Source organism: Artemia sp. Qi Xiang Cuo, chromosome 19 (genome assembly GCF_049724085.1).
Source record: "Artemia sp. Qi Xiang Cuo chromosome 19, ASM4972408v1, whole genome shotgun sequence".
In the NCBI taxonomy this organism is placed as follows: domain Eukaryota; kingdom Metazoa; phylum Arthropoda; class Branchiopoda; order Anostraca; family Artemiidae; genus Artemia; species Artemia sp. Qi Xiang Cuo.
Window position 1 is genome coordinate 44304623 of NC_142812.1, and position 27734 is coordinate 44332356.

A 27734-nucleotide genomic window follows, 5' to 3' on the forward strand; every position below is an offset into this window, starting at 1 on the left:
ATTTCTTCCTTGTAAGATGTTGAGTTTCATAAAATATAAAGGCAACCCTGTGCGTACGTCTATTTAATTGCTCACAAATTTGAAAGCCTTTTTTATATTATTTGGTATCTGTGCTGCACATCTTATGCTGCACATTAGCATTAACGTCAGTCTTTCATTAAGGCAGCGTTTGTAAAAAGTTAAATTTGCTTTTCTGTTTGTGGATAACGAAACCTAAACTGAATAGATCTATGGCCCATCTATACATTTTCACACATTATTTCAGATGTGCAATTTAAAATTGTTTACCCGTACATTAAGAATTTTGAATATACAGCAGAATTTTGAGAAAAGAGACTTTTACACGAATTTGTGCAAGAACAATTTCTGAAGAGATTACTTTTTTTTCTAAAAGTACTTTTTCCCAGGAAGATAGCGAGTCTCACATAATGACGTAGCAACCCTCTGCATGATGGCTCTGTACCTAATCATGTGCTTCACCACTTTTTTTTACATTATCCTCTCTCTATTTAGGTTATAAATCTATGGTCCTCTCTCTTAATATTTGTCACCCATTACTTCAGAATTGTAAGTTAATATTTTTTACCTCTACAATAAGATTTTGAAACAAACAATAGTATTTTGTAAGAAAAAGACTCACAGAAAATATTAATTTTTCTTTATTTAGTCATCAGTAGGCCTATAACAGCGCACACAGCAACTGTTTTTGAATATGTTACTTTTTTGTCTTAGTGTTCCTCCTGATAAGATGGTGGGTTCCACAAATGAAGTGGCAACCCTGCAAGTGTTGGTTGCTTCCCTGATCAAGTATATCAATATTTTTTTCTATTTTAGTTGGTATCTATTTAAGTAAGAAATCTCATGGTACGTTTACCTATTTCCTCCCAATATTTCGAAGTACCATATAGTATTTTTACCTGCACAATAAGATCAACAGCAGGGGCTGTTATCACTTTAAGGATCTCAATGTCACCGCCAGCTCCAGAACTGTCGCTTAGTCCAGACGTAATTTCTCCACTGATAAATTCTAAGTATCCAATGCCAAAAATTCCACCTATAAATATAATAATAGTTATTACTAAATTGGATAAGAACAGTGGCGTAATTTTTCAAATCCTGGGGGGGGGGAGATTGGATCCGATTTCTCAAATCAAGTGAAAATCAAAATGAAAACTGAAAAATGAGTTATATTGTACCATTAAGGTAAACATCTACTAAAGAAAACTGACCTGTTGCTGTGGACAGTGGCGTCGTTTGGGGGTGGCAAGGAGGGGGGGGGGCATTTGTCCACAAAAAAAAATGGAAAAAAGCTGTTATATAGGCCATGCCCCTTGACTCTCTTGATGTGGAACTTTGTTGCCCCCTCAATAAAAATGCTGGAGCTACGCCCCTGGCTGTGGATGCTTAAATTATGCAGGCTTACCTTAGTTTTGATATGATTTTTGAAGAAAATAAATTTAATCTGGCAGGGGGTAAACTGGAGTCGAGGGGAGGGGGAAGCAAACCTAGGCTTGGGAAGGAAAGTTCCCTTTGTCCTGTAGCAAATTACGCCCCTATATAAAAACAATAATTAATACTTAAAGGGTGTTTTCATATAAACACTAAAAGGTTATGGAAAATACAATGAGCTAAAGAAGGAATCCATAAAAACAAAATATAATAATGTCGGTTCCTTTATTTGGCTTGTTTATCGAACTATTCCGAACGCGAAACACAGCAGACTTTTCAGTCTGTCCACGAAACTCGTTGCAGCAGGACAAAATAGAAAAAGAGTGATAATGAACTTGGGAACTATATACGTCAAAAGTGTCGACTTAGACCCAGATCAGGAGGATTTCCAGTGGGCGGAGATAGATAGGCAAAATATTAGGGCACTAGCAGATAGGAATGTTGAAAAAAAGAGAGAAAAAACAGACCAGATCACGCAGAAACCCCCTTCTACTTCAGGGTACGCATCATTTCTTGCTCTGTTCCCCTCCGACACTTAAGTGGAGGGTTGCGTGGTCCGAGTTCGGAATACAGAGCAATCCAAAACGATTTAACCCTCATTTTACGTTAGTAGGATCAATAATTCGTTTTTTGACGATTGTCAACTTCTCACTAAATTTTGTAGTTGGTTTCGACGATATTTCAAAAACACACTTAAGTCGGTTAATTTTAGCAGCAATGATAAATCGCAAATGCAAACAAAAGAAAAACTTAATGGAAAACAAAATTGAAAAAGAGCATTGAGAAATTAATTGATGGTGTTACAAAATAGCCAGTAATTTATTCAAAGGCAAAAAAATAGCACATAAGTGGATATAAAATCATGAAAGATTGGAAGAAAGTAACTAAAAAGTGTAGAGACGGTAGGTAAGACATAAAATAGGTCAGCCTTCCATATCAACAAGAACTATCTCGTGTATAATAAAACGAATCTTTAATTAAAAAGTATTTCAAATATTATTTGAAAATCGTAGTCATGTGAGCTCTCTGCTGCTATTCTTTCTACTTCCTGTTAAGTTATCTCGAAAGAAATTTCATTGCTTTCTAACTTAAATTTCCTTGAAAAAGTCCAATTGGACAATGGCAGAAAAACGATGAGACATTACAAGAAGTTTGGCAACCCTACAATTCTTAATTGGCAACACTGAATGCAATTTGGCTTAAACTGTACTTAAGGAATTGAAATATGGACTTTCCGATTTGATACAGTTTTCCAACAAGCTCTATGTTTATTCATTAATTTAGTACAAAGCAGTGGTCCTGATAAACGTAGGTATCGTGAATTATGCATTTTTTGGGAATGTGGGTTACATTTTTAGGCAACAGTTTGTCAAATTTTTGTGGGGAACTTTTGGAACAATTTTGCAGTTTGAACCAATCTGAGGGGACGGGGGTACACTCCATTTAATTTTATAAACAGGTGTTTTAATAGGACCTAAGAACCAGGTGCATCTCTTCCAGCTTTTCAACTCTCCTGTAAAACTTATGCTGTGAATCGGGATGCCATATAAGAGAAAAAGAAGGGTTACTGTTCTATGTTTTTTGTGTTAAAATATGTTCTTTAATTCTACTGGTTTATTTTCGTGACGTATTTGGTAAAACAAAGTATTATTCCTTAAGTTTAAATAATAAAGCTTTGGAAACCCAAGTAGTTGTGATGCAAGTGTGTTCATCAGGTTCTAATATCTGATTGGTTTGTTTCAGAAAAATTTAGACAAGAAATAAGAACGAAAAGTGTTTTGGTCACAATACTTTTGTACAGGTAAACTCTCTGTTTCTCTAAGATAACACTTGTGGAGTTACCATTACCTACCTAAAGACCTGTAAATATAAACTTAAATTTAGAAGTTGTCATTTCCATTGTGAATAAGACGGTGTAAGGACCAGTAAACATAAACTTACGAGTTGTCATTTCCACGGCGAATAAGACCATGTAAAGACCTGTGAATATAAGTTTCAACTTACGAGTTGTTATTTCCACGCTGAATAAGACGATGTAAAGACCCGTAAATATAAACTTAAACTTACGAGTTGTCATTTCCACGGCGAATAAGACCATCTAAAGACCGGTAAATATAAGCTTCAACTTACGAGTTGTTATTTCCACGCTGAATAAGACGATGTAAAGACCCGTAATTATAAACTTAAACTTGCGAGTTGTCATTTCCACAGTGAATAAGACGATGTAAAGACCCGTAAATATAAACTTAAACTTACAAGTTGTTATTTCCACGGTGAATAAGACGATGTAAAGACCCGTAAATATAAACTTAAACTAACAAGTTATTATTTCCACGGTGAATAAAATGGTGTAAAGACCCGTAAATATAAACTTAAACTTACAAGCTGTTATTTCCACGATGAATAAAACGGTGTAAAGACCCGTAAATATAAACTTAAACTTACGAGTTGTCATTTTCACGGTGAATAAGACCATGTAAAGACCTGTAAATATAAGCTTAAACTTTTAAGTTGTTATTTCCACGGTGAACAAAACGGTGTAAAAACCCGTCCACGGTGAATAAAACGGTGTAAAGACCCGTAAACATAAACTTAAACTTACGAGTTGTCATTTCTACGGTGAATAAGACGATGTAAAGACCCGTAATTATAAACTTAAACTTACGAGTTGTCATTTCCACGGTGAATAAGACGATGTAAAGACCCGTAAATATAAACTTACAGGTTGTTATTTCCACGGTGAATTAGACGATGTAAAGACCCGTAAACATAAACTTAAACTTACAAGTTATTATTTCCACGGTGAAGAAAACGGTGTAAAGACCCGTAAATATAAACTTCAACTTACGAGCTGTCATTTCCACGGTAAATAAGACGATGACTGTCAACCAATTGAACATGTCATGTACAGTAGCGCCAGCAAAAGCCCGTCGGAATTCATTCTTGTTACTGATCTGGGTGAAGGATACTATAGTGTTAGTGACTGAAGTTCCAATATTTGCTCCCATTATAATTGGTATAGCCACTTGAACAGTAAGTACTAGAAAGAAGTAGAGGGGGTTGAATTATCTAACGAGAAAACTGGAAAAGATAGCAGAATACACTGTAAATTGAAAACTGAACACTGAAAAGAAGCAGATAGGTTTAATTAACAGAACAAGAAATCTTGGGAAGACAGCAGGTACAGTGAAAACTGAACACTGAAAAGAAGCAGAGAGGTTCAATTAATATAACAAGAAATCTGGGGAAGACTGCAGGTACAGTGAAACTGAAAAACTGAACACTGAAAAGAAGCAGAGAGGTTTAATTAATGTAAGAAGAAATCTGGGGAAGACAGCAGGTACAGTGAAAACTGAAAAACTGAACACTAAAAAGAAGCAGAGAGGTTTAATTAATGTAAGAAGAAATCTGTGGAAGACAACAGGTACAGTGAAAATTGAAAAACTGAACACTGAAAAAATAGGGAGGTTAAACTAGTTTAACATGGAGGTTGAGGTTCAATTAATATAACAAGAAATATGGGGAGGACAGCAGATACAGTGAAAGTTGAAGAACTGAACGCTTAAAATACATAGGGAAGTTGAATTAGTTTAACATGAAAACTGGAAAAGACAGCAGGATATGATGATTGTTTAACGAATGCTGAAAAAAGTAGAAAATTTTTACTAATTGAATGTAAAACTGGGAAGATTGTAGGAAATGTGGAAAATTCAATGCTGTAACCTTATTGAATCAGACGTGAAAACTGGAGAAGAAGGCAAGAAATACTGAAGACTAAATACTGAACAGTAAGAAAAAATCTTATTGAATCAGACGTGAAAACTGGAGAAGAAGGCAAGAAATACTGAAGACTAAATACTGAACAGTAAGAAAAAATGGAAAGGTTAACCAATTTAACGTGAAAACTGGTTAAGACAGAAGGGAAGAAGAATATACATATTTCAACATCCAAATGATAAAGGAAATCAAGAATAGAAATTGTGCAAATCAATTAGCAAAGTTCATTTATCTGTGGTTGGTCAACCAAGTTCACAAACTTGTTGACAAATCTGGACTTTCTTAGGTACCATATAGGATATGTCTGACAGTTAACTTCTTCTGCCCTTTTTCATGTTCATTGACCTTTACCGTTATGTTTTAAAAAAGAATATGAAACAACTCTTTCATTTTTTGTTCTCCTGTAGAATTTTGAATCTTGTATCTCTCCCCTAATTGAAGAGATAGGGCCACATGCTTTCAAAAATATTTTGGACGGTGAAGGCCAAAATCTTTTTCCATGAGGCAATTAGCCAGCTTTCAGAGGGCGAAATTTACTTAAAAAAGTTTCAATTTTAATATGGGTTTTAATTTTTAAAAAAAACATAACACACTTAACACAATTCCTTGTGCATTGATGCACGTTTGGGCCCGTAATAATCACCCACTTTAAATACAGCGTGGCCTTCTCTCCTCTCCAATTTCCACCCCGAACCACCATCAATAACCTAAAAATTTACCACAACTTCTCCTCCGCTCACACCCCTTGAAGTATCAAACTAAGATATAATAAGTAATAATAATATCAAAAAATTATAAACATAAAAATTAAATAAATAAATATAATAAATAGTTTTTTAATCTTTTAGATATTTTTTTTAATTCTATTTAAAGGAGTCGGGAGACCTATATGACTTCAGCTCTTGCGAAAGTGCATTCCACTCCCTAGCACACGCAATTCTAGGAGAAAACCTAGTTCTGACCAAAGTATAAACACATTCAACAAGTACTGACAAAACCTATCCTCTCCACACAAAAAAGTGACCCTTTGTCCGCGTCTCCGGAGACGATTCCATACCTATGCGAACCTGGGGGATAAATGCACAAGTTCCGAAGGTGATTATACTTGTTCCGTATATGCTGTATTAAATTCAATTTATTGGCTCGGAGTGATTAAGTAGTACAGCATTTTTCCTCTAGAGGCGCTGAGGTACGAGGGGTCACTTTTGGAGAGTTTTGTCAGTACTTGTTGTATGTGTTTATACTTTGGTTCTGACCTAGCTGTCGGTGTTGGGGGTATGTAAATATCTGATGAAGATCATGCATTTAAAATATGGATTTTTGATGTTAGTGTGAATAAATCTTTAAATGGTGATGGGAGTGTTCCTGAGAAATATTTGAAACAAAAAACGGTGCAAGATAGTCTGTAAAGTGATGCCATTGATAGTCTGTTCGGTGCTGGGCCTAAAATTTGAAGTGCTTTGTTGTGAAGTGAGTTTAGTCTCTGTAAATGTGTCTTGAAAGTGGATTACCAAACTTTAGAAACGATATTGATGTAAGGCTTGATAAGTACATTGTAAATCAGGGTCAGTAGTCTTTTAGGGAACTGGTGACTGAGTTTTCTCAAGATTCCAAGGTTCCATGAAAGCTTCGTCTCGGCACTACAAAAAGAGACCAAAGTGGCATATTAGCCAATGGAAATCAATTAATGGAAACTGGTCGAAGGGAAAGACGCAATCTTTGACCAGAAATTACTATTTTCGTTAATGGTGCTTTTCACATGGTGCTTTGGTGCTCTGGTTAATGGTGCTTTCACAGCCTTCCTGCAAATTTTTGAGCCGCCCCAGAAAAAGGACCTGTATTTTAGTAGCAAATAACTACAACGTTTATATGTCATATTAGAGATAAAGTAATTAACATGGTATTTTTCATGAGGTCAAGAGAATACAAAAAGTGTCTTAGACCATATGATTTGTACCCCCCCCTCACAGCATTAAAAAAGTCTATTTTTAAATTTGTTTATGATGAGTTTCAGTCATTTTATGTGGTAAGGCTGTTATTGCCAAAACCAGCGGTCTACCTTTAAGTAACAGATTCCTGATCAGAAACTTATTACTCAAGTTTTTTCCTAAAATCCTGCTACAAATAGATATCACTATGGGCATGGTATTCCATAAGACATCTGTAAAACGTCATTGTGAATGTAGAGCAAAGGGACTAGGGGCATTTGTAATACTGGTTATTTTTCTGATGGAGGATGTATTATGTTCAATTTAGAATCAGCAATCTTTTGTCGATCTGGCAATCAATATTTAGGGGGAGTGGAGGGCTGAGAAGCTTCTTCTATCTATTTTTAAATCAACCTCTCCTAGTTAGATATTAGCATTCGATTAATAAAACCGCCTATATTCATTATTTTCTTAATTTATGGTATAGTTTAATTAGGCATATTTCTCTACTACTATTGCTGACAGCTCACCGCAGCACGAAGCCGTTTGAGGCCAACACAGCTACGCACGCTCCTCCTCCATCCAAATCTATTCAAAGCCTCTCTCCTTACGTTCTTCCAGGAAGGTTTCCATTTCCCTTAAGTCTTTCTTTGCGTCATCATCCCCCCCTCCCAACTGCGGACGACCTGCTTTCCCCTAGACCGTTATCCGAAAAGAATAATCTTCAGAAATTTGTTATCTTTCATCCTCGGAACGTGACCTATCCATCTCAACCTTTCTTTCATTATAGCCCTAGAAAGCGGTATTGAACCACACTTTTCGTACAGCCTACTGTTTAAAATGCGGCCAGTCAGCCCGTAGGCCCGTTCTTCCAGGAAGTTCCCATTTCCCTTAAGTCTTTCTTTGCGACATCATCCTCCCCCCTCCCAACCGCGGACGACCTGATTTCCCCTAGACAGATATCCGAAAAGAATAATCTTCAGAAATTTGTTATCTTTCATCCTCAAAACGTGCCCTATCCATCTCAACCTTTCTTTCATTATAGCCCTAGAAAGCGGGATTGAGCCACACTTTTCGTACAGCCTACTGTTTGAAATGCGGCCAGTCAGCCCAGTATCAAGAGCAATCCGTAGGCAATTTTTCTGGAAAACATCTAGCACATCTTCATCCGCTTTTCAGAGCGCCCATAGTTCAGAACCATATTTGGCCACTGTCACCACTGTAGCTTCCAATATTCTAATCTTGGATTGCACACTTGTCTTCCTATTCTTTCAATCTTTTTTCGACTGTCAAAAAAACACCCTTGGCTACTCTACTTTTATCATCATTACTACTCTCACCGCCTTTACTGATAATAACCGTCTTTACTATCAAGGTAAGTGAAGCTGTCCACCTGATCAATCCTTTCGTTACCAAACGTCACTTTTTCATCTTCACTTATTCCTAGCCTTAGTGACTTAACCTTCTTAACATTCATTTTCAAATATATTCTAGCACCCTGAACTCGCAAAAGTTCTGAAACTTCATTCATTTTGTTCACACTTTCATCTAGGATACTTAAATCATCAGCATAATCTAAGTACATAAAAGTTTTTCCTCCCCCTTTCATTCGGTGTTCTCCCTTTGCCTTTGCTGTTCTCCGCAAGACAAAATCAATCAAAATGATCCATGTAAAGGGTATACAACAAAACCCTCCTTTATTCCTGATTTAATACGAAATCAGCTGCTAACCTCATTTCCTACCTGAACCGCATTAGTGTTATTCTCGTACATAGCACTAATCACTCTAATGTATTTGTCTGGTATACGATACAAGGATAAGACCTTCGCTAAAGCTCTTCTATCTTCTATCAAATTTTTCTAGTAAGCTCAAGTTAATGTACGTTTTTCTACGTATAAATATAAGTGCATAAAGGTATACACTTATGCATATACACATACGTAAAAATGCTAAGGGTAAACGTTATACACATAAATTTTTTCTATGTGGTTTAAGAAGCTTGGACATAAAATACCACCATCACTACGACATAAAATAGACTTACTTCCAGCTGCTACCATGCTAACGACAATCGAGGTCGATGTTGATGACGATTGCACTAAAACTGTTGTGAGGATTCCCAACATGACACCCACGACTGGATTTCCAAGAAGAGACTCGGATGAGAAAATGGAACCTTAAAAAGAGATTAATTTAGTCAACCGGATATGAATTATTCAATCTCTGTTTTTATTGAACGTCATTTAAATGTAGCAATCCTTTCAACAAAGCTACAAAATGGTTTATTCTGTATACCATTTTGCTTACCAATAGCACATGGCTCACACAATATTAAATCTTTCGACTGCTCTGTGGATACTGGCATGTTTTTTTCAAGGCTGTACCCAGGATTTTTTCGGAGGGGGTTTTACTCAATTATTTTTGGCGGGGGGGGGGGGGGTACACAAAACTCAAAAAACGCATACAAAATTTGTTCATTCCCATTTTTGTTACATTTTTACGAGTCAGACAAACATTTCGGGTGGGGGGGGGGTTCAAACCCCCTAACCCCCCTGGATACGGCTTTGGGGTTTTTGGCTTTTTTTTGCTAGGGTCAAACAATCAAGTATGGAATTACCCTCATTCAAGGTCATGTCTAGTGGCATCAATAAAGAATACAGTTCTTTCCGTTTTGGATTCTCCTATGTAAAAAAGGTCTATTTTACTATTTAGCATGTGATTCCATTCATTAGGCTACTTTACGAAGTTTTTCTTCTTGAAATTCATTTTCTAATATGAGTTAAGACTTCGGACTCAGTCGGGTAAATTGACTTTTTAAGCAGAAATTACTTGGCATGTTCATTCAAAAATGGATTTATCATTTGAATTTACTCGAAGTTTAAAAAGCAAATATTCTAGAAATTTTTATACATACTTATTGTCTGACTTATCACTAAATGGGAAATAGTAGAGATAAATGTCTCCAAAAATTATAAAATGAATAATAATTACTATATCTCGAAAAACATAGAAATTTTGACAAAAATAATAAACTTTTAATGAATAATTAACATATCTGGTTCTTTTAACACTTCCAGGGATGTTTCTAAAAAATCAAAAGCAAATCCACTTTCAGATTTGCCTTTGCTAAGGATAAAAGCATAGGATGGCGCACTGAGCCGCTTAGCGTACGTCAGAGTCACGATGGTAGGTTTCTAAGAAAACACAAAAAAAGTTCGAATTTGACACATGCTCCGCGAAAGGACGCTCATGACCCACACGCTCCTGAAATTTCAAAATTTTAAGATTTTTGTATATATTCTAAACATATTGCTTATTCTTGATGTTTTTTTAAGTTGAACTTCTCCAAAATATCCCCCTCCCCCTCCCCCAAAAAATTGCATCGTATGTGCCTGGCTTGGGACCACGAGGTGATATATACCGATGACAGGAAATGGGTAACTCATCAGATAAAGGGCAAAGACCCAACAAAAAAAATTGTCTCTGTCGCTATAATTACTGCAAAACCCTGAAGGAAAGCACTTATAAAAATTTAAAATTCATAAGGTTGAATAAAACAAATTGACGCAATATACAGGTATACTACATATTTGTATATAAGCCAAAATGTTCGCAAACCTATAAAACCGGATAATGGAATTTTTATTTTATTCTACAATACATATACAATGAAACTGAATTTCGTTATTGCATCACATCCTGTTTTCCTGGAATTTAAAATTTGAAATATTCACTAAACTTTATCAAGCACGTATTTGGGAAATATAATGACCAAACTTATTCACTTATCAAAATGGCAACACTTTTGAAACTGAGCATTCTATGCCAAAGGTCTGTTCTTTGAATAATAAAAAATCCCAAGTTAGGAATTGGCAACATGGGCCCCAATTCACAAAAATTAAGGGGGGTAAAAACAAATATTCTAGGAATAAATGTCTCCACAAATTATAAAACGAATAGTAATTACTATGTCTCGAAAAAACATAGAAATTTTGACAAAATCATTAAACTTTTCATGAAGAATTAACATATCTGATTCTTTAAACACTTCCACAGATGTGTCTAAAAATGAAAATCAAATCTACTTTCAGATTTTCTTTTGCTAAGGACAAAAGCAAAGGAAAAATTATGGCGCACTAAGCCGCTTAGCGTATGTCAGAGTCACGATGGTAGATTTCTAAGGTTTTTAAGAAGACACCAAAAATATGCTCGAATTTGACACTTGCTCCGCGAGTGGTCGCTCATGGCCCGCTCCCTCCTGAAATCTCAAAAATTTAAGATTTTTTCTAATTTTGTATATATTCTACACAAACTGCTTATTCTTGGTGATTTTTTAAGTTGAACTCATCCAAAATATTGCCCTTCCTCCAAAAAAAAAAAAATTGCATCGTATATGTCTGGCTCGGGATCACGAGGTGATATACACTCATTTCTTCAGGTAAAGGGCAGCGACCCAAGGGGAAAAAAATATCTCTTGCTCTATAAAAACTGAAGGAAGGCAATTACGAAAATTTTAAATTCATAGAGCTGACTTAAACAAATCGACGCAATACAAAAGTATAGTACCTAAGCCAAAATGCAAGCAAACCTATAACACCGGATAGTGGAATTTTGATTTATTCTACAATACATCTACAATGAAACTGAATTTCATTATTGCATCACATCCTGTTTTCCTGGAAAATTAAAATTTAAAATATTCACTAAACTTTATCAAGCACGTATTTGTGAAATATAATAACTAAAGCTAAGTTATTCACTTATCAAAATGGCGATCCCCAGATACAAATTGGCCAATAGGGGCACCAATTCAAAAAAACTAAGGGGGGCAAGGGTTTTGTTTTGACTAACTTCCAAATGTAGGTACAAAAAAGGGTATTTTTCGAAATCAAATGCTTAAATATAAAAAATAAATAGCCTACATTTTTACCTTTACAAAGTGAAATGGTATTTCCCAAATAACTAAATTTCTTGGGGGAAGGGCCATAATTTCGGAAAAACACCAAAAATGTTATTTTTCATAGTGAAAGTCGTAAATATCTCAAGGCCTTGGAGGGGAATCATGGGATCGAGAATTTGAGCGAATCTTCCTTTTGGAATGATTCACAAGGCGACCAAGTATGCAGGAATAATTGAAAGCAGCAGTTGGTCGTGTATCTTTTCTCAATTTAGTCCAGTGAACAAAACAAAAATATCCGAGCTCTTCTGTATTGAGTTTTGAAAACAAAGGTAAATCTTACGAAGCGTAATATTTATTATAAAGTTTCTCATGATTAACAGTAACAACAATGAACCTAAATTTTGTTCTGATAACTGGTATGTTAGTCTAAACTTACCTGCCGATTTTCCGCCAAGAAGTTTGAAAGCAGCTTGTAGCAAGTCCAAAGAGACGACGAATAAGTAGAGGCAGGCCAGAGCGCTGAGGAATTTCAGTAGGTTAATGGTGACGCGCATAAATTTGCCTTTGCAGTCAAGTTCTGAAAAATAAAAAAATATATAATTGTTTGATTTTTTTTTGGGGGGGGGGGGGGGTAAAAAAAAAATTAAAAAACTTATTATGACCTCTTGGGTTAGGATTTTAATAGTAAAGTTTAATTTGTTTTGTTTTAAGGTTTGTGGTGCCGATTAAGAGGATGATTTGTATTAGTTGTTTTATTATTTATATAGCACTGTATTGTTTTTAGTGTACTTTTGCCACCACCTCGGATAAGTCTTTTACTTTCCAGGGTGGCTGTTAATGCTGATTTTGTTTTTTGGTTTATTAAATATCTTTCTCTCTCTCTCTCTCCCTCCCTCTCTCTCTCTCTCTCTCTCTCTCTCTCTCTAGAAGGGTCATTAATTTAGCTAGAATAGAAAATCAATCACAACAAGGATTTGGTTAGAATTACATTTGAACACAAATTCCTTCAACACTTTAATATCACCAATTTTTGAAAGTCTGTCAAAGCTGTCCAACCCAAGGCCAGTCCTCCAACATTGTACTTCCTGGCTGAAGGGCCGTGAAACGGAGATCAGCACCGCCTATAGGAACTGTAAAGTCCAATACCATATTCCTACCCATTTTACCAGACATAGCTGCAGTTCTCCCCCTCCCCTGCATAAATAGAAGGGGCGGAGAGTGATGTTGGGGAAGTCTAACTTGAGTAAAAAAAATCTCTTGTATTGGGCGTTTCGAATACGAAATGTAGGCTCAACGGCCGACATATGTTTTTTCATAGCGCAAACGTCTGAGAGTCTTAACTGTAGTAATATACTGTTTTCTTTTTTAATTGATTTATGTTTTTTTTTCAAACTCGGGGTTGCAAAACAAAAGAAAATAAGTCACTGTCATCAGAAAAAATTAAATGGACATTTGTAAAGAACCGTTTGTTTATCGTTTAATATTGTAATTAATATACATAATAAGGTACTGGTGCACTATGTGGGCACTTCTAAAAAGTCAAGTTTGGTTAATACTAATGAAATAAAATAGGATGAATATATAATAGTTTTTAAACAAATTCGGGCTATATATTTGCAAAATAAGGGGCGTGGAGGGGGGGATTAGGTTGCGGATTTAACATAGCATATATTAAATACGCGACCTAACCTAGGTACCTCCCCCCATAAACCACAAAAACAACAGTTTGAGTATCGTAAACACAATGAAAACCACGCTTTGCGTTGCATTTTTCTATAGCGGTCTCTTGCAATTAAGCCGTCTGGTGGGTTTTTCGTGACTGGTTTCCTTGTACACTGTATAAAAGTGACACATAACGCACCAGTACCCATAATAATGAAAAAAAGAATAAAAAAGTTAATACTCGCATCTCAATCATTCATACATTAATTAATTAGAGGCTGGCGATGAAACGAAACATGTAATTCGGCCCTTACCTAATAAAAAGAGATCTTGTGGTTGAGTGTATTTTTTTATTGACTTTATTTTATTTTTAAATTTATTTTTATCTATGGTTGAGTTGTTTTTTTTTTAGATCACAATGCGTTTTTGGATGTAAAAAATATTTCGTTACTTCCAGAATACTAATTCCAATATTTGCCTCACTTTAAAGAACCTTATTTACACTCTTCACATTGTTACTTTCTGTGTATTTGGCTGTTTACTTTTTTTGTTTTGATTTGTGTTGTCCGAGTTTTGGTTTACTTTAGATGTGAAATACCAGGTTTTCAGCTCAGTCATTGACAAAGTAAACATCTGAAGGACAGACTATTTGTAATTTAAATATCAACCAAATCAGTCAAGTTCATCAGGCCACCTAAATTATGAATACCAACCAAGTCACATTAAGAGAATTAGAAATTAGAAATCAAAATGATGGACAAGTAAATTTCAACTACACAAAAAGTATTTTATGCATATAGTATTAAAGATAAAAATATCGAAATGATTTTTGCTAATAAAATGTACGTATCAAGTAAATATAATTATAAATGTGTATTACTTTAAGTTTGAAAACAATTCAAATCTCTATATTGGTTACGCACATAGAAGTTCAAGGGAATAGCTGGCAGTGGCACCAATTCATTAAAATGGGGAGAGGGGCAAAATGTATTTTTTCTCAGATCTAGGGGCCAATTTAGTTGTTTTTTCCATTTTTTTCAATGAAAATCCCAAAAAAATATTTTTCAATGAAAATAAAAAAAAAAACATTTTTCAAATTTTAGGAGGGCAAATGTCCCACCCTTCAATTGACGCCAGTGATGCCTGTCCCCGTAAGTCTCGTAAAACCATGTGTCGGAACGAGGAGTTTCTTCAAGAATGGTAAATAAAAGATTTCACACAGCCTTGACCAAGCTTAGAAGTTCTGCCCAGCCCCCCTAGCAAGGCCATATTCAAGACAAGGAGGGGTTATCAGGTTTGACCCCCCTCCCCCTGAAATTTTTTCAACTCGCAAGAACGAAACGAAAATGAATATAAACAAATTTTGAATACACCCTTGCCCCAAATGAAATCTAAACCTTCATGCAGACAGACAAAAAACTGTAAAAATGTGCTTCAAAACGTAAAATATATTTATCAACACACCTCTCCATTTAGGTGAATCATCTGTCAAATCCACGATTGCCCAAGGATCTATGGCTGCTTGTTGTTTCTTTTCATTCTCTTCTGCCTTTGAGGGCACGTCGACAACATCATAGCCCTTTTCACCGGTAAATTCCGCTACCTGGAAAAGTTTACCTAAAAATCAACTTTTAAGATGGTGCTTGTGAAGAGAGGGGGGATACGATAGTGCACCCATTTTGAAACAGGGGCGGATCCAGGATTTTCTTTTCTTTGGGGGGGGGGCAAAATATGTTGATCCGAAAAAATATTTTTTAGGGGGGGGCAAACTAGGTTGATGCAATAAACTTGCATTATGAGCAAGTTTAATTAACGCAAACCTGAGTTAATTGAGTAAATTACACTACTTTGGACTACGCTAGGGGAGCGCGTCCCCTCGCCCCCCACCCTGGATCTGCCACTGTCCTGAAATGGTTCTCAATATACTTCGCGTAATTAGTATATCTCGTGCTTTTAGTTTGCCCCATCAAGATAGATTTCTGCAACCAAGGTTAAATCTAAATACTCCCCCATTTCACTTTATTATCTAATGAGCAAATCCAGAAGGGGAACTGGCAACCTCCTCAGTCTGAGTGAAGTTTCACCTAATTCATTCAGATATGTCAAGGAAACAAAAGTTTTCAAAATTTCAAAAGCCTTTCAAAAAACCTTGGATTTGCCTCTGGCTCTGTTTCTGCAGCGTTTGCTTTGCGTTACTTTTACAATTTTGTTGTTGCTTAACAGATTTAGTAGGGGAGGGGGTTTAAAACCCTTCAGCTTCAAAATAAACACGTGTAATTACCATGAATCATTTCGCGCAGTATAAATCATATAGTCTCATAAACGTTAGGATGAGTTCAACAACTTTCGTTCTTTTCCTTTCCCGTACAAACTACACTTTGTAACATATGGGGTTTTGAATTCAAGAAAGAACTTTTGGTAAATATTTCGATGTTCATATTATTGACTTATGAATAAAGTGAACATACCAATCACTGTCTTTTTTCATGCTATTTAAGAATATAATACTCGCTTCACTCGCAAATTTAAATTTAAGATCTTTTTGAACCATTAAAAATGACCGAAAAATTTCTAGTTTTGGTTATAAAAAAAAGATTTAAAATGTTGGTTTCAAACTTACTATGAGATTATAAATCCATTCGTATAAAGATAAATAAGGCACAAGCATTGTTTTATCCCAATTAAGTTGGATAAAAATTCAAAAGAATTTCTCCTTTTGTCCATCCACCACGTTTCTTCTGTCGGCTTTGATATTTTTTGCCATATAGGCGAAGCGGCAGTTTTTAAGACGCCTAACAGAATAAGAAGAGAACACGGCGGATATTTTTTTTAATTTTTTTAATGAACTGTTTCTTGACGAATTAATGTTACAATTTACAATCAATGGATTTACAATGAAATAGTAAGTTTGAAACAAATGTTATAACCCATTTTATATTCAAAAACATAGAATGATATTATTATTTTCAAGGATCTTTAAAGGGCTTGAAATTGAATGTCCGAGAAAAGCGATTATTTTACTTAGAAAGAGCATAAAAATGACATCTAGTGGTATGTTCACTTTGTTCATAAGTCAATAATATGAACACCGAAATATTTACCGGATTTTTGAAGTCCTACCTTCATAGCTCACTCAGGCGAATTTGATGAAGGATTACATTCTCTGTACACATTTTGATATGTTATTTTGCAGCTTAAATGCTTCAAAGTAAGACAACAATTTTTCTATCTCCCAATAGCTGATATTCAGGTTTATCTATCTAGCAAATTGAATTTTGAAAAATATATTGTATTTATTTTTTAGATAAAAAAATATGCTGAGAAGGTTTGTACAAGGTACGAAAGTTACTTGTCTAATATATAAAACACACTCGAGAAGTGAAGTTTGATGACAAATAAAATATGATTAAGATAGAATACTTTATTAAGAAAATTTTGAAGGCCATTTGTGATTTATTAAATTGGGAGCTTCGGCATCGGCTGACCGTCTCAAAGACAAAGAAAAGTTCATTATTAACGCAATTCTTGACCTAGTTTATTTTAGTTCATTATTAACGCGATATTTGATGATACCGGTTAGTTTAAATTGACTAGTGATAGAATATAGTGTCTCACCATGGATATTCAAGAATCATTTCAGATTGTTGGAAGGGCTACAATATAACTGTGCTGGAACAAGCAGGTTTCAACCATTTGAAATGTGAACCACAAAAATAATTTTGTCGACCCAGAAACCAGCGCCTCTACCCAAAAAGTAGGGAGAATGTGGGGTTCCGTAAAGTGGAGGAAACCAAGGCACCGAGGTAGATCCCGTCATCATTTACATTCATACTTAGTGAGCCCATGTGGCGGGTAGCAGTAAAGGCAGAAGGCCGAGTTCATTTTAACACGAGTCTTGAGTACATTTCGCCATTTTAGTAGCACATTCCCTAGTAGCAGTTTTCAAAATTTTGCTAATAAAGTATTCTATTTTCATCATATTTTTTTCATTAGGTTAAATAGATTTGGTTAGGTTAAGACAGGTTTGTTTAGGCATTTAATAAATTTATTAAGTATTTAATAAATGCTATGCTTTACCCCCACCCCTAATGTGCAAAAATATAGCCCAAACTTCTTTCTAAACTATTATATTTTCATCATAATTTTGTCTTATTTCCTTAGCATTCACCAAACTTGACTTCTCGAGTGTGTTTTATCTAATAGACAAGTACCATACAAAATTTCCCTATTTTTCAAGGAAGCCGAGATGATACTCTAAAAAAAAATTCTAAAGGTCTATTCACAATGCCATTTTATTGATATCGAGATCTAGCTTGGGCTAATTTGAGCCAACCAGATTTTTCACAATATTTTCTGATTGGCTGAAAATTCTATGAGAATTCTGATGGGTTTAAATTGGCGCAAGATTAATCTCTATGTTAGTAAAATTTCATTGTAAATGGGGCATAAGCAGTCTCGTAGTTCTGGCAAGGTGAGCGGATAGATATGAAACTAATAAACCAAATTAATTAAATACAGGGCCGTATAAAATCTTCTTTTTTGAGGGGGAGGGAGGGGAGGTACTAAAGATTTTTTGGGGGGAGGGGGAGTTACAAAAGAACTTCAAAAACCGTATAAAAAACTTGTTTGTATCCATGTTCGTTACGTTTTTACGAGTCGAACAAATATTTCGGGGGGGGGGGGTTGGTAAAAACTCTTAACCTCCCCCCTGGATACGGCCTTCAATAAGTATCTTTCCTTTCGGAGCAATTTACAGCTACATGCTTGTGTAGGGGCCATAAGCGTTAGAGTAACAATGACCGCGAAAATGGCTAAATGGAAACTTACACAAACATATATACATCTTAAAAGTTAGAAAAATCAGAAGTTGAATTTTTAATAGAAGAGACCTCCACTGGGACGGATCCAGGATTTTTTAAGGGGGGGGGGCGCAAAGTAGGTTGATCCGAAAAAAATATTTTTAGGGGGGGGCGAAATAGGTTGATCCGATAAACTTGCGTTAGGAGCAAGTTTAATTAACAGAAACTTGAGTTAATTAAGATAATTACACTACTTTAGACTACGCTATGGGGGACACCCCATCTGGACCTCCATATACCCTTATACAGGTTTTTGTAGTAGCAAGCTCCAAATAAAAAAAAATGAACGAAAAATCAGCAAAAATTAAGATAAAACAAAAGGAACCATACAGATTAAAAAGGCATAGCTTTTCATTGAATGTGTATATTGTCAAATTTAACTAATTAGTTCTGCTTCATCATTTTCACAGTTCGAATATTTTAATGCTCTTAATACTTTAAGTCAAAACGATCTCGAAATATGTCAAGAAGGAATACCTTGCACTCCTCAGGGACCGTTTCTTGGTAGGTTGGAGGAGCCTCAGGTATATTCACCCTCTCATCCATAGCCTCCATCTGAAGAGCCTCGCTCTTTTTATCCATAGCCGATACTGAGCGAAATGCTAAAGATAAAACGGAAGTATTAAGTATTTATACTAGATGGTATGCTGTACTTAACAAAAATGTGCGATAGCGCAATAGATTAGGTCGGAGTGTCTTTTATTCGCATGTTACTAGCGTGAATGGGTAATGATAAGGTAAGATAAAGCTTAGCCTGTTATAGCTGGATTTTTGGTCCATTTCTAAGAATTTTTTTCAGCGTCTTGATCTTTCCGCAAAAATAGTCTCAATCTAATTATAGGTCCAGTCTATATATTTTAGCGATCCGAAAAAAAAGTAACAAAAATGCACAGAAAAATTTTTTTTAACGCGTTTTGATAAGTTATTTTTATAAGCCCCCCCCACTAAAAAATATCCCCCCGAACAAAAATACTGAATATGCCCTTGAAGCAGGGGCGTAGCTCTAGAATTTTTATTGGGGAGGGGGGGGGTAAGAAAGGTCTCCATCCGGAGAGTCATGGGGCATGGGCTATATAGTAATTTTTTCCAATTATTGGGGGGCAACTGCCCCCTTGCCTCTCTCAAACGACACCACTGCCTTGAAGATTAGTTAAGGTTTTTTTGTGAGTGTACTTATTTTTACCAATTTTTGAGTCATGACATCAAAAAGGTTGAGAAAAGAAGATCCAGTGTTTCGTGTAAGAATACATCCGTCCAGGATAAACTTTAACACGGTATCGTAGATACTAGGACTAAAAATATTTTTCCGACCTAACCGGGTCTGCAAGCGTAAATGTTCCCATGATTTCTCTTGTTCCCTCGTCAGTCATTTTAGTGGTTGGTTAAGAAAGGGTGTAAGAGAATGAGGAGGAATATGTTATGTTTTATTTAGTTGTTTTTTTGCGGAGATGCAATCAAAAAATAAGTTTTCCCGCGTTCAATATAGCTTATTGCAATCGATTGTAATAAGCTACAGCATATTGAATTGAGGGTTAGTGCATATTTCACCCAGGGGTTTCATTTCGCAATATATATAGCTTATAAGGCGGCCTTTACATGCACGACTAACTAAGTTTCCAGGCGTTGACAATTGGTTGATGTGATGTTTATCTGGTGAGCAGGGCCGGATTTAAAGCTTTATCGCTTCTAGGCCGCAGTGTTTTTGCAATACTTTCAGGAAAATCCCCGAAAACGTTTGGATAGTGGAAGCAGTGAACAGAATGTAATTGATGAAACTTTGAACTGTAATTTTTAAGAGACATCAGTTTATGATTGGCCACGGAATTCCTCTCTTGTGGTAAAATAACTTTTCTGGGAATAGACAGCGCGGCGGCGGATTGCAACTGGCAATTTGACGATAAATCACAGCAGTCCAGTTTTTTGTTAAGAAAAAAAATCACTCAGTGATAATTTATTGCGCCCCCTGGCATTGTGTGCCCCTAGGCTCAGGCCTATTAGTGTGCGCCCGGAATGTTGGTAAATCCTGGCCTGCTGGTAAAGCTCCTGTTCAGGTGTGGAATTTGATGCTTATATGGGACAAGTTCAACGGCCTATAACTAGGTGCCTAATAAGGAAAATTCAGCTAATCAGCGAGCTTTCATCGTCATAAAAACTTTAATCCTGCGATTGTATTAGTCAAAGTTAAGCTCAATTTGAGAATGGAGAACACTTGATCCAAAATGGAAAGGGGACGTACCCGTTGAAGAATATAATAAGAGTATTAGACTATCTATAAGATCTAAATGAACAATTTTTAGCTTCTTGAATGGATATATAGCCCACTTTTTGTTTTATAAAGTGGAATTTTAGCTTAGCTTGATAAAATGTGATGTAAAAAAACATTTAATATCAATTATTAACAAAAAACTTAACGTAAGCACATCCTCTTCAAATGCCATGGCATGATATGGAGAAGGGGTAATCAAACAAATCCACAAAAAGAAATATAATAACAATAATAATTAACATTAACCTAAGAAGGAGTTTAAAACAAACATATCTACAACATCGTGTACCCCTCTACCACTAACTTAACGCTCAACTCCATCCTTAACACACATCAATCAAAATAAAATACTAATTTTAATGATTTAATACCATTTTATTCTTTCAATTATATACCCTATTATATTAATCATTAATACTATATTTAGAAAACAATCCATTCTTCAATAGCGTTTAAGCTCCTCGAAAAACAAGAGAAAAATCCGACCTAGACGTAACCAAACTATTTACAGAAACTCCTGATGAGGCTATTAACATTAATCCGCCTGACGGGGCAGTAGTAAAAGGGAAACCCCTTATTTGAAGCTTGTTTATTTTGTTACAGCTTTAGTGCCTTCGCTAACAGCGTTCTTGGCAAGTTCCCCGGGAAGGAGTAGCCTTACAGTAGTTTGAACCTCTCTTCTAGTGATGGTGGACCTCTTGTTGTTGTAAGCTTGGCGAGAGGCCTCCGCAACGATTCTTCCAAAGATATCATTGACAAAGCTATTCATGATGCTCATTGCCATACTGGAAACGCCAGCGTTGGGGATGCACTTGCTTAAGAACTTTGTAGATATAAATGGCATAGATTTCCTTCCTCTTCTTATCCGTTTTACCGATGTTTTTCTGCGCCTTACCAGCTTTCTTTGTTGCTTTCCCGGAAGTCTATGGGGCCAGGATCAGTGGTTCATTAACGAAAGCCAATTTTCAACTGAGCATTGACACTATTTTACTTGGCAAAAAAAATCAGTTGAATTGTTGAAATTATATGCTATTTTACTCTACAATTTAATCTAGTTACTCAGAACTGCTCTTGATTTCGGTAGAAATATTATTGGATTGTTTGGGCTTGTATCTAGATTAGTCAACCCATTCGTAACTATAGCTGGAAAACTAGAGATCCGACTGACCGAGTACAATTTAATGTGCCAGGGATATAACGAATCCATCCTTGAGGGAGTTTCATCAAACTGCAGCAATTAGTAAGGGATAAGGGATCTTAGCATTCTAAGTGTGTCAGGATTAAGAACAACACCATTTATACAAGAAATATTAAATGTACTATTGAACTCGATAGTTATCGACAGTGCGATGCATCGAAAGAAGCTTTTTGACATCTGCTTTGTTTCTTTTTTTGCCAGGTCAGATGTTTGAACAAACGCAACAAAATATCTAGGAATCTTTCAGAAAGTTTAAGTTGAAATTTCAGTTGATAATGAGAGTGAATTTCATAGGTTTCATGAGAAAAAAAAGATGTATGTTTCCGATAATTCAATGGTAAAAAGTGCACTTTAGTTAGTTTACATCTTTTCATCGAATCACTTTATCCCTTATTTCTGAAATGACAAATAGAGTTTTTTTTTATTCTTTTTTTTTTAACCAGATTGGTTTTAAAAACCTCTTGTGGGAATATTTGATCCAACAAAAAGAAGTGAAAATTATATTCCATCTGACTGATCTCTGAGCGTTTGGTAATCCCGTTGGAATTTGAATTTTAAATAAAGCCAAAGGCAACATTCCTTTCCTGCCGTGGTAAAAAACTCTAAAGGTAGCTGTATTATACATGAAAATCAATTGATAGGATATCTAAGTCATCCTCAAAGACATAGTTATTGTATTTTTCGACCATGCTGAACAAAATGGCTATCTCTAAAATTTTGATCAGGTGACTTTGGGAAAAGTTGAGCGTGGAAGGGGGCCTAGTTGCCCTCCATTTTTCTGTCACTTAAAAACGACACTAGAACTTTTAATTTCCATTCCAATGAGCCCTCCTGCGATATTATAGGACAAAAAACAAATAAACACGCATCTGTGATTTTTCTTCTGGCAAAAAACACAAAATTGATAGGAATTTCAGAATACCTTAATTGACTTGAAATTGCTGATTTGACACCTCATGACTAAAAACCAAACAATAGCGCAATGATTATGCTATTGCGTAATTAGAGAGGCAACGTATTTAGTAGACAACCGAACGAGATCGTGTATGACATAAGGGACTTCTCTGTAAACTGAAAGCCTATGTAATTCACGGTCGACTATTTGACATGCTTGCTGAGTTTCTTTGTCCACGATTGTTGCAAGTTGCCTACAATAACTTCTTAAAAACGGAACGCCCAGTTTTATCAGGAGAACCACAAGAACGTATCACTGGGCAAACTCATTTTTTGGTCTTCATAAGCAACCTAGGAGACAACCCTGTGAAAAAAACCTCACCACTTTGCGGATGACAAAACAACAAAACATGAATCGCAAAAGACGAAGATCCCAGTAAACCCCACAAGGAGCTTCAGGCTGACCTGGTGAAAATTGAGGCGTGGGCAGATGCATGGCTTGTAAGTTTTGACACATCGAAAACGAATCTTCGGATCTCTCATGGACTGAGCATCTCAGTAAAATTAGATCCTCTTGCAACAAGAAATTAGGTGTTACCCTAAGATGCAAAAGTCTTCTCCCTGATGATTCTATTCTGCCACTTTTCAATTTGTGCATCAGACCTGTCATGGAATGTGCATGTCCTCTCTTCGCTGGTGCACCAAAAAGCCACATCGCTCCATTCCAACATAATAGAGCAGTGCGTGCAGCAACCTCTGGCAACACGAAAGCTTAAACCCTGCAGCTGATCCAGGAACGTTTCGATGTGGCGTCCATGTCGGTTTTCTATAAGTACTTGTGTAACCCTCCATCGGAGGAGCTATCGAATCTCGTTCCTGATAAAGCAAAGCCAATGCGATCAACTCACCGAAGCACAGCTCGCCAGGACTACCTTGAGCAGGGTACTCTTCGCCAAGAATATCCAAAAAGGAGTTTCGCCCGGCGATCGGTTGCCACATGGAATAGATTGCCGGCAGAGGTAATCCCGAAAAATCCTTTCCTTGACGCGTTCAAGAGAAGGTTTAACAAGTGCCTCAGTATTAGAAATTGAGGTAACTACCAGGACTAGCGGCAAATCATCATTTGTGATGGAGCCGTGAAGCCTGTAATAAAAAAAAGTAATTCGATACTATTGTTTTTTAATGAAGAAATTTTATTCTTAACTGGCTCGTAAACTCCAATTTCCAGCTATCTCTGCAATTGAGAAATGGAGTCATATTATGGAAAAAAACTCTAAATACCCTGGAACCAAACAAGATACTGAAAACATGTTGAACCAATCGATCCGGTGTAGTTGATCAACTACACCGTTATACGGAGTTACCTTAAAAGTAAGCTATTTTTTAGTGTAATCAAGGACCAGTTCCTTGCAAAAGTAACTGCTTACAAGGCATCTAAGATAGAGCAAAATGGCTATGATGAAGGAAATGTTGCTATGAAAGCACCATTTCCCGACTATTTATGTGAATGAGTAAAGAAAATAAAACACCTTATATATAGACAAAAACGAATTCACTAATTTAAGCCACGTCCTTCCTCTCGCTCAGCCTTCAACCCTTACAAATGGGTGTCTTAGATTGCCAAAGCTATTATGGCACCATATAATTTTCTTAGGAATTTGAGCAAAGGTACATTCTTAGTAAAATCTTAGTAATCAAGTTTCAGCTTGATCGGAGATAAAAAAAAACCACCTAAACACAAAATTTCTCCCCCTGAGGGCCTTCTCTCACAAGCAAATTGAAATCCCCATGACCCATGGACCGTTTTCCCAAAAGATTACAACCGATCAGCCCAGACATAGCTCATTTATGATGTTTTTTGCACATAAGGCGTTTTGATCATGGACGGTCAAAGAAACAAGACATCCGTGTTATTCACCTTGTTCTAGAATAAATATATTGCAAAAATTGCGATGAGTGGTTCATTAGTTTTTTGCATGCATCCCATGCTTATATAAAAAGTATGTATTAACATCTTCTATATTACTACTTACTATTTTAGAATTTTACTGACTTGACAAACATTGGGTAATATATTCTCGATTTTTATAATCATTTAATCGTTTGAGATGAAAAAACGAAAATTGTTTTAAAGATATTATTCTGGAAATTTTATAGTATGTATTTAAGGATTAAACGTCCATTATCGTTTATCTTTTTATAGCCAAATATTTATTTTTATTTTTTTACGGATAATATTAATTGGCCTGATTCACGGAAATACATTTTGACATCTTTTTCAAACGTTTACCAGTCACTTCAATCTATTTCTCTTCGTAATAGACGATTTTGCTTTTCGTAGCGCTTCATAATTCCACAAATATTACTTTTTTTATTCTGAAATTGAAAGTATATTTTCTATTTGAAAAATACTATCTGAGTCAACGCACTGAGCAAAGCGCCTCCTATATGTTTTTTTTCCTGGCTACTTCTGGCTTTCCTGGCTGAGCAAAGCGCCTCCTATACGTTTTTTTTTCCTGGCTATTTCCTTCGGAAGAAGTGGTCGAGAAACTCGAAAGGGGAATCATTCGAACGAAAATTGAAACTTTTCGAGCTTTTTTTAGGGATCGAACGGGATGGGTAGGCAACCAGGCCCCATCCCGTGCCCTTTATATCCCAGAGAGCCCCGATCACTCCCCTATGGTATTGAATCCAAATCTTTTTATAGACAGTTTCTCAAAATAGTCAAGAGGTCCAATAAATATGACTCCAATGATAACTTGACCGATGCATCCCCAGGGGTAACGGCCCTCAATTATGCAAATTATTCATTCGTCTTGTAGTGGAAGAAAGGCTAGCACGTTTGTTCCCTGTCCGTAACTCTTTTTAGCAGTCTGGTTAGCTTGAAACGGAATGGGAACGGTTTAGTGGTTCCAAAATGGGCTGAAAACTTTTGTCTCTTAACAGATTTAAACTTACAAGCCTAAGTTCCTTAACAAGGGGCCCTGATTTAAAAGAAAAATTTAGATCGGGGCACAAGCAGGCTAATAATAGGATCGAAAGATTTGTTTCCGTCGACTTCAAAGTTAAATCCTGAAGTCCTTGTTCAAGGCACCCCAATACACAAGAAATAAAACGGAAAAAAAGTATGGGTTTGCCCGAATAAGAGCAAAAAAAAAAATCCAAACGGCTTGAAATTTACACCCATAAGTTCTCGGGCCAAGGAGAACCTAAGGCTAGAAAAAAACCTTCGGGTCATGGGTCCGTAAAAAAAGGACTGGCAAGCTTTTTTTATTAAAATGAAACCTATATCCGAAGTTCCTGAGGAAAGGGAAAACAATGGAGAGAAAAAAAATTAAATACTATTTGTTTCACCAAAAATGGGGCCAGAAGAAGGGCCAAAAACTTTTGTCTCTGATCTATTCAAAACTTGCATCCGAAAAACCCTGGTCTGAGGGGAGCGCACAGGAAAAACTTAGTCTGGGAGCATGGTCTCCCGTAAAGCTGATTCGAAGAATTAATTTTTAATGATCAGGTCAAAAATTAGACCCATATTGGACCAGAGGGACCCCAATACACATAAAAATAGGGAAAATATGAGTTCCCCTGGAAAAAAAACACAATAAAGAGCCAGGGACGTACGCAGGAGGGGGGCCTCCGGGCCCGCCCCCCCTCCCCGAAATCTCAGGATTTTTTTCGTTTTCCCATAATTTTCTGATTTTTCTCACAGAATAATGGGTTTGAAGGATTTGCCCCCCCCCCGAAACAAATTCCTACGTACGTGCCTGTAAAGAGCCATATTTTTTGAATGGCTAGAAAAGCCCGTAAGTTCTAGATAACGAGCCCAAATGCACAAACAAAAGTTTAGGTTGGAGATATATGCCACCAGAAATTGGGCATGAAGCAGAGCGTTTTGGTTTTTGATTGTCTTAAATCCAACGGGGCCCGAAAAGGGTCCAAAATTGCTTGCCGACTTGAAACTTAAGCCTTAAAACTTAGATTCCAATGGTCAAGGGGACCTTAGCATGGCCAGCTTTTTTTTGTTGGGTGGGGAAATAGTTTGTCTGGAAATGAGGTCCAAAAAGTGCCAAGACCTATTTGGTCAAAGGGACCACAATGCAGAAGAGAAAATTAAAAATAAAAATCGATTCCAGCATCAATGGGGCCCAAAGGGGACATTTTTTCTGAAAGGAATAGAACTTACTTTGTGCACTCCTGGGCCAATGGAACCCTAATTCACACAAATAATTGAGATGGGGTACGGGATATAGAACAGGATGTGGCACATTATTTTTCAGCTTAAGACTTATGACCGTATGTCCTTGGGCCAAGGGGTCCCAGTGCACAATAAACATTAGTAGAGAGGGGTCAGGAGGTCGTGACAGTACCACGTGGTTTATGGTTTTCTCAGTGAGAATGAAAAAACAGGAATTTTCTCACTTGAAAAACCATGAATTTTGTCACATTTATGGTTGTTTTGATGGATGGTTATGTGTGTTGTTCGATTTATTTGATGTTTTTCTCGGATGTCAACATCAAATTATGGATGTTTTATGGTTTTTGTCAGTGAGAATTTGAAAAACAGGAACTTTGTCACATTTATGGATGTCAACAGCAATTCTTGTCTGTTATATGGTTTTTGTCAGTGAGAATGAAAAAACAGGGATTTGCCAAATGTTATGACTTTCCCGGAAACAGTTAGATCACATGTTTCCTTCTCAGCCAATCAGCGAGTCGGATACATCCTCCTTCTCAGCCAATCAGAAAGCTGGTTATATATGAGCAGTAGAGTGAATATAAGGATCTGGTTTTTTTGCTATA

At 36.2% G+C, this 27734-nt stretch overlaps 1 protein-coding gene and 1 pseudogene across 2 annotated transcripts in view; both read right to left on the minus strand.

The window, feature by feature from the left end:
• The window catches only part of LOC148940894 (sodium-dependent phosphate transport protein 2B-like), a 68323-nt gene that overhangs the window by 14460 nt on the left and 26129 nt on the right, over positions 1-27734 (minus strand). Inside the window, exons 2-7 of one of the 2 annotated variants that reach the window (XM_089104802.1) lie at positions 19054-19178; positions 15182-15320; positions 12492-12632; positions 9200-9331; positions 4298-4489; positions 918-1054 (exon numbers count right to left, since the gene is read on the minus strand). In XM_089104802.1, coding sequence (XP_088960928.1) covers positions 918-1054; positions 4298-4489; positions 9200-9331; positions 12492-12632; positions 15182-15320; positions 19054-19158 — 846 coding nt within the window. In that variant the 5' untranslated portion in view covers positions 19159-19178. Of the gene's footprint in view, positions 1-917; positions 1055-4297; positions 4490-9199; positions 9332-12491; positions 12633-15181; positions 15321-19053; positions 19203-27734 lie in introns of those variants that run through there. The other variant, XM_089104801.1, reaches the window with a different exon arrangement.
• On the minus strand, positions 21417-21807 carry LOC148940895 (histone H2B-like; annotated as a pseudogene).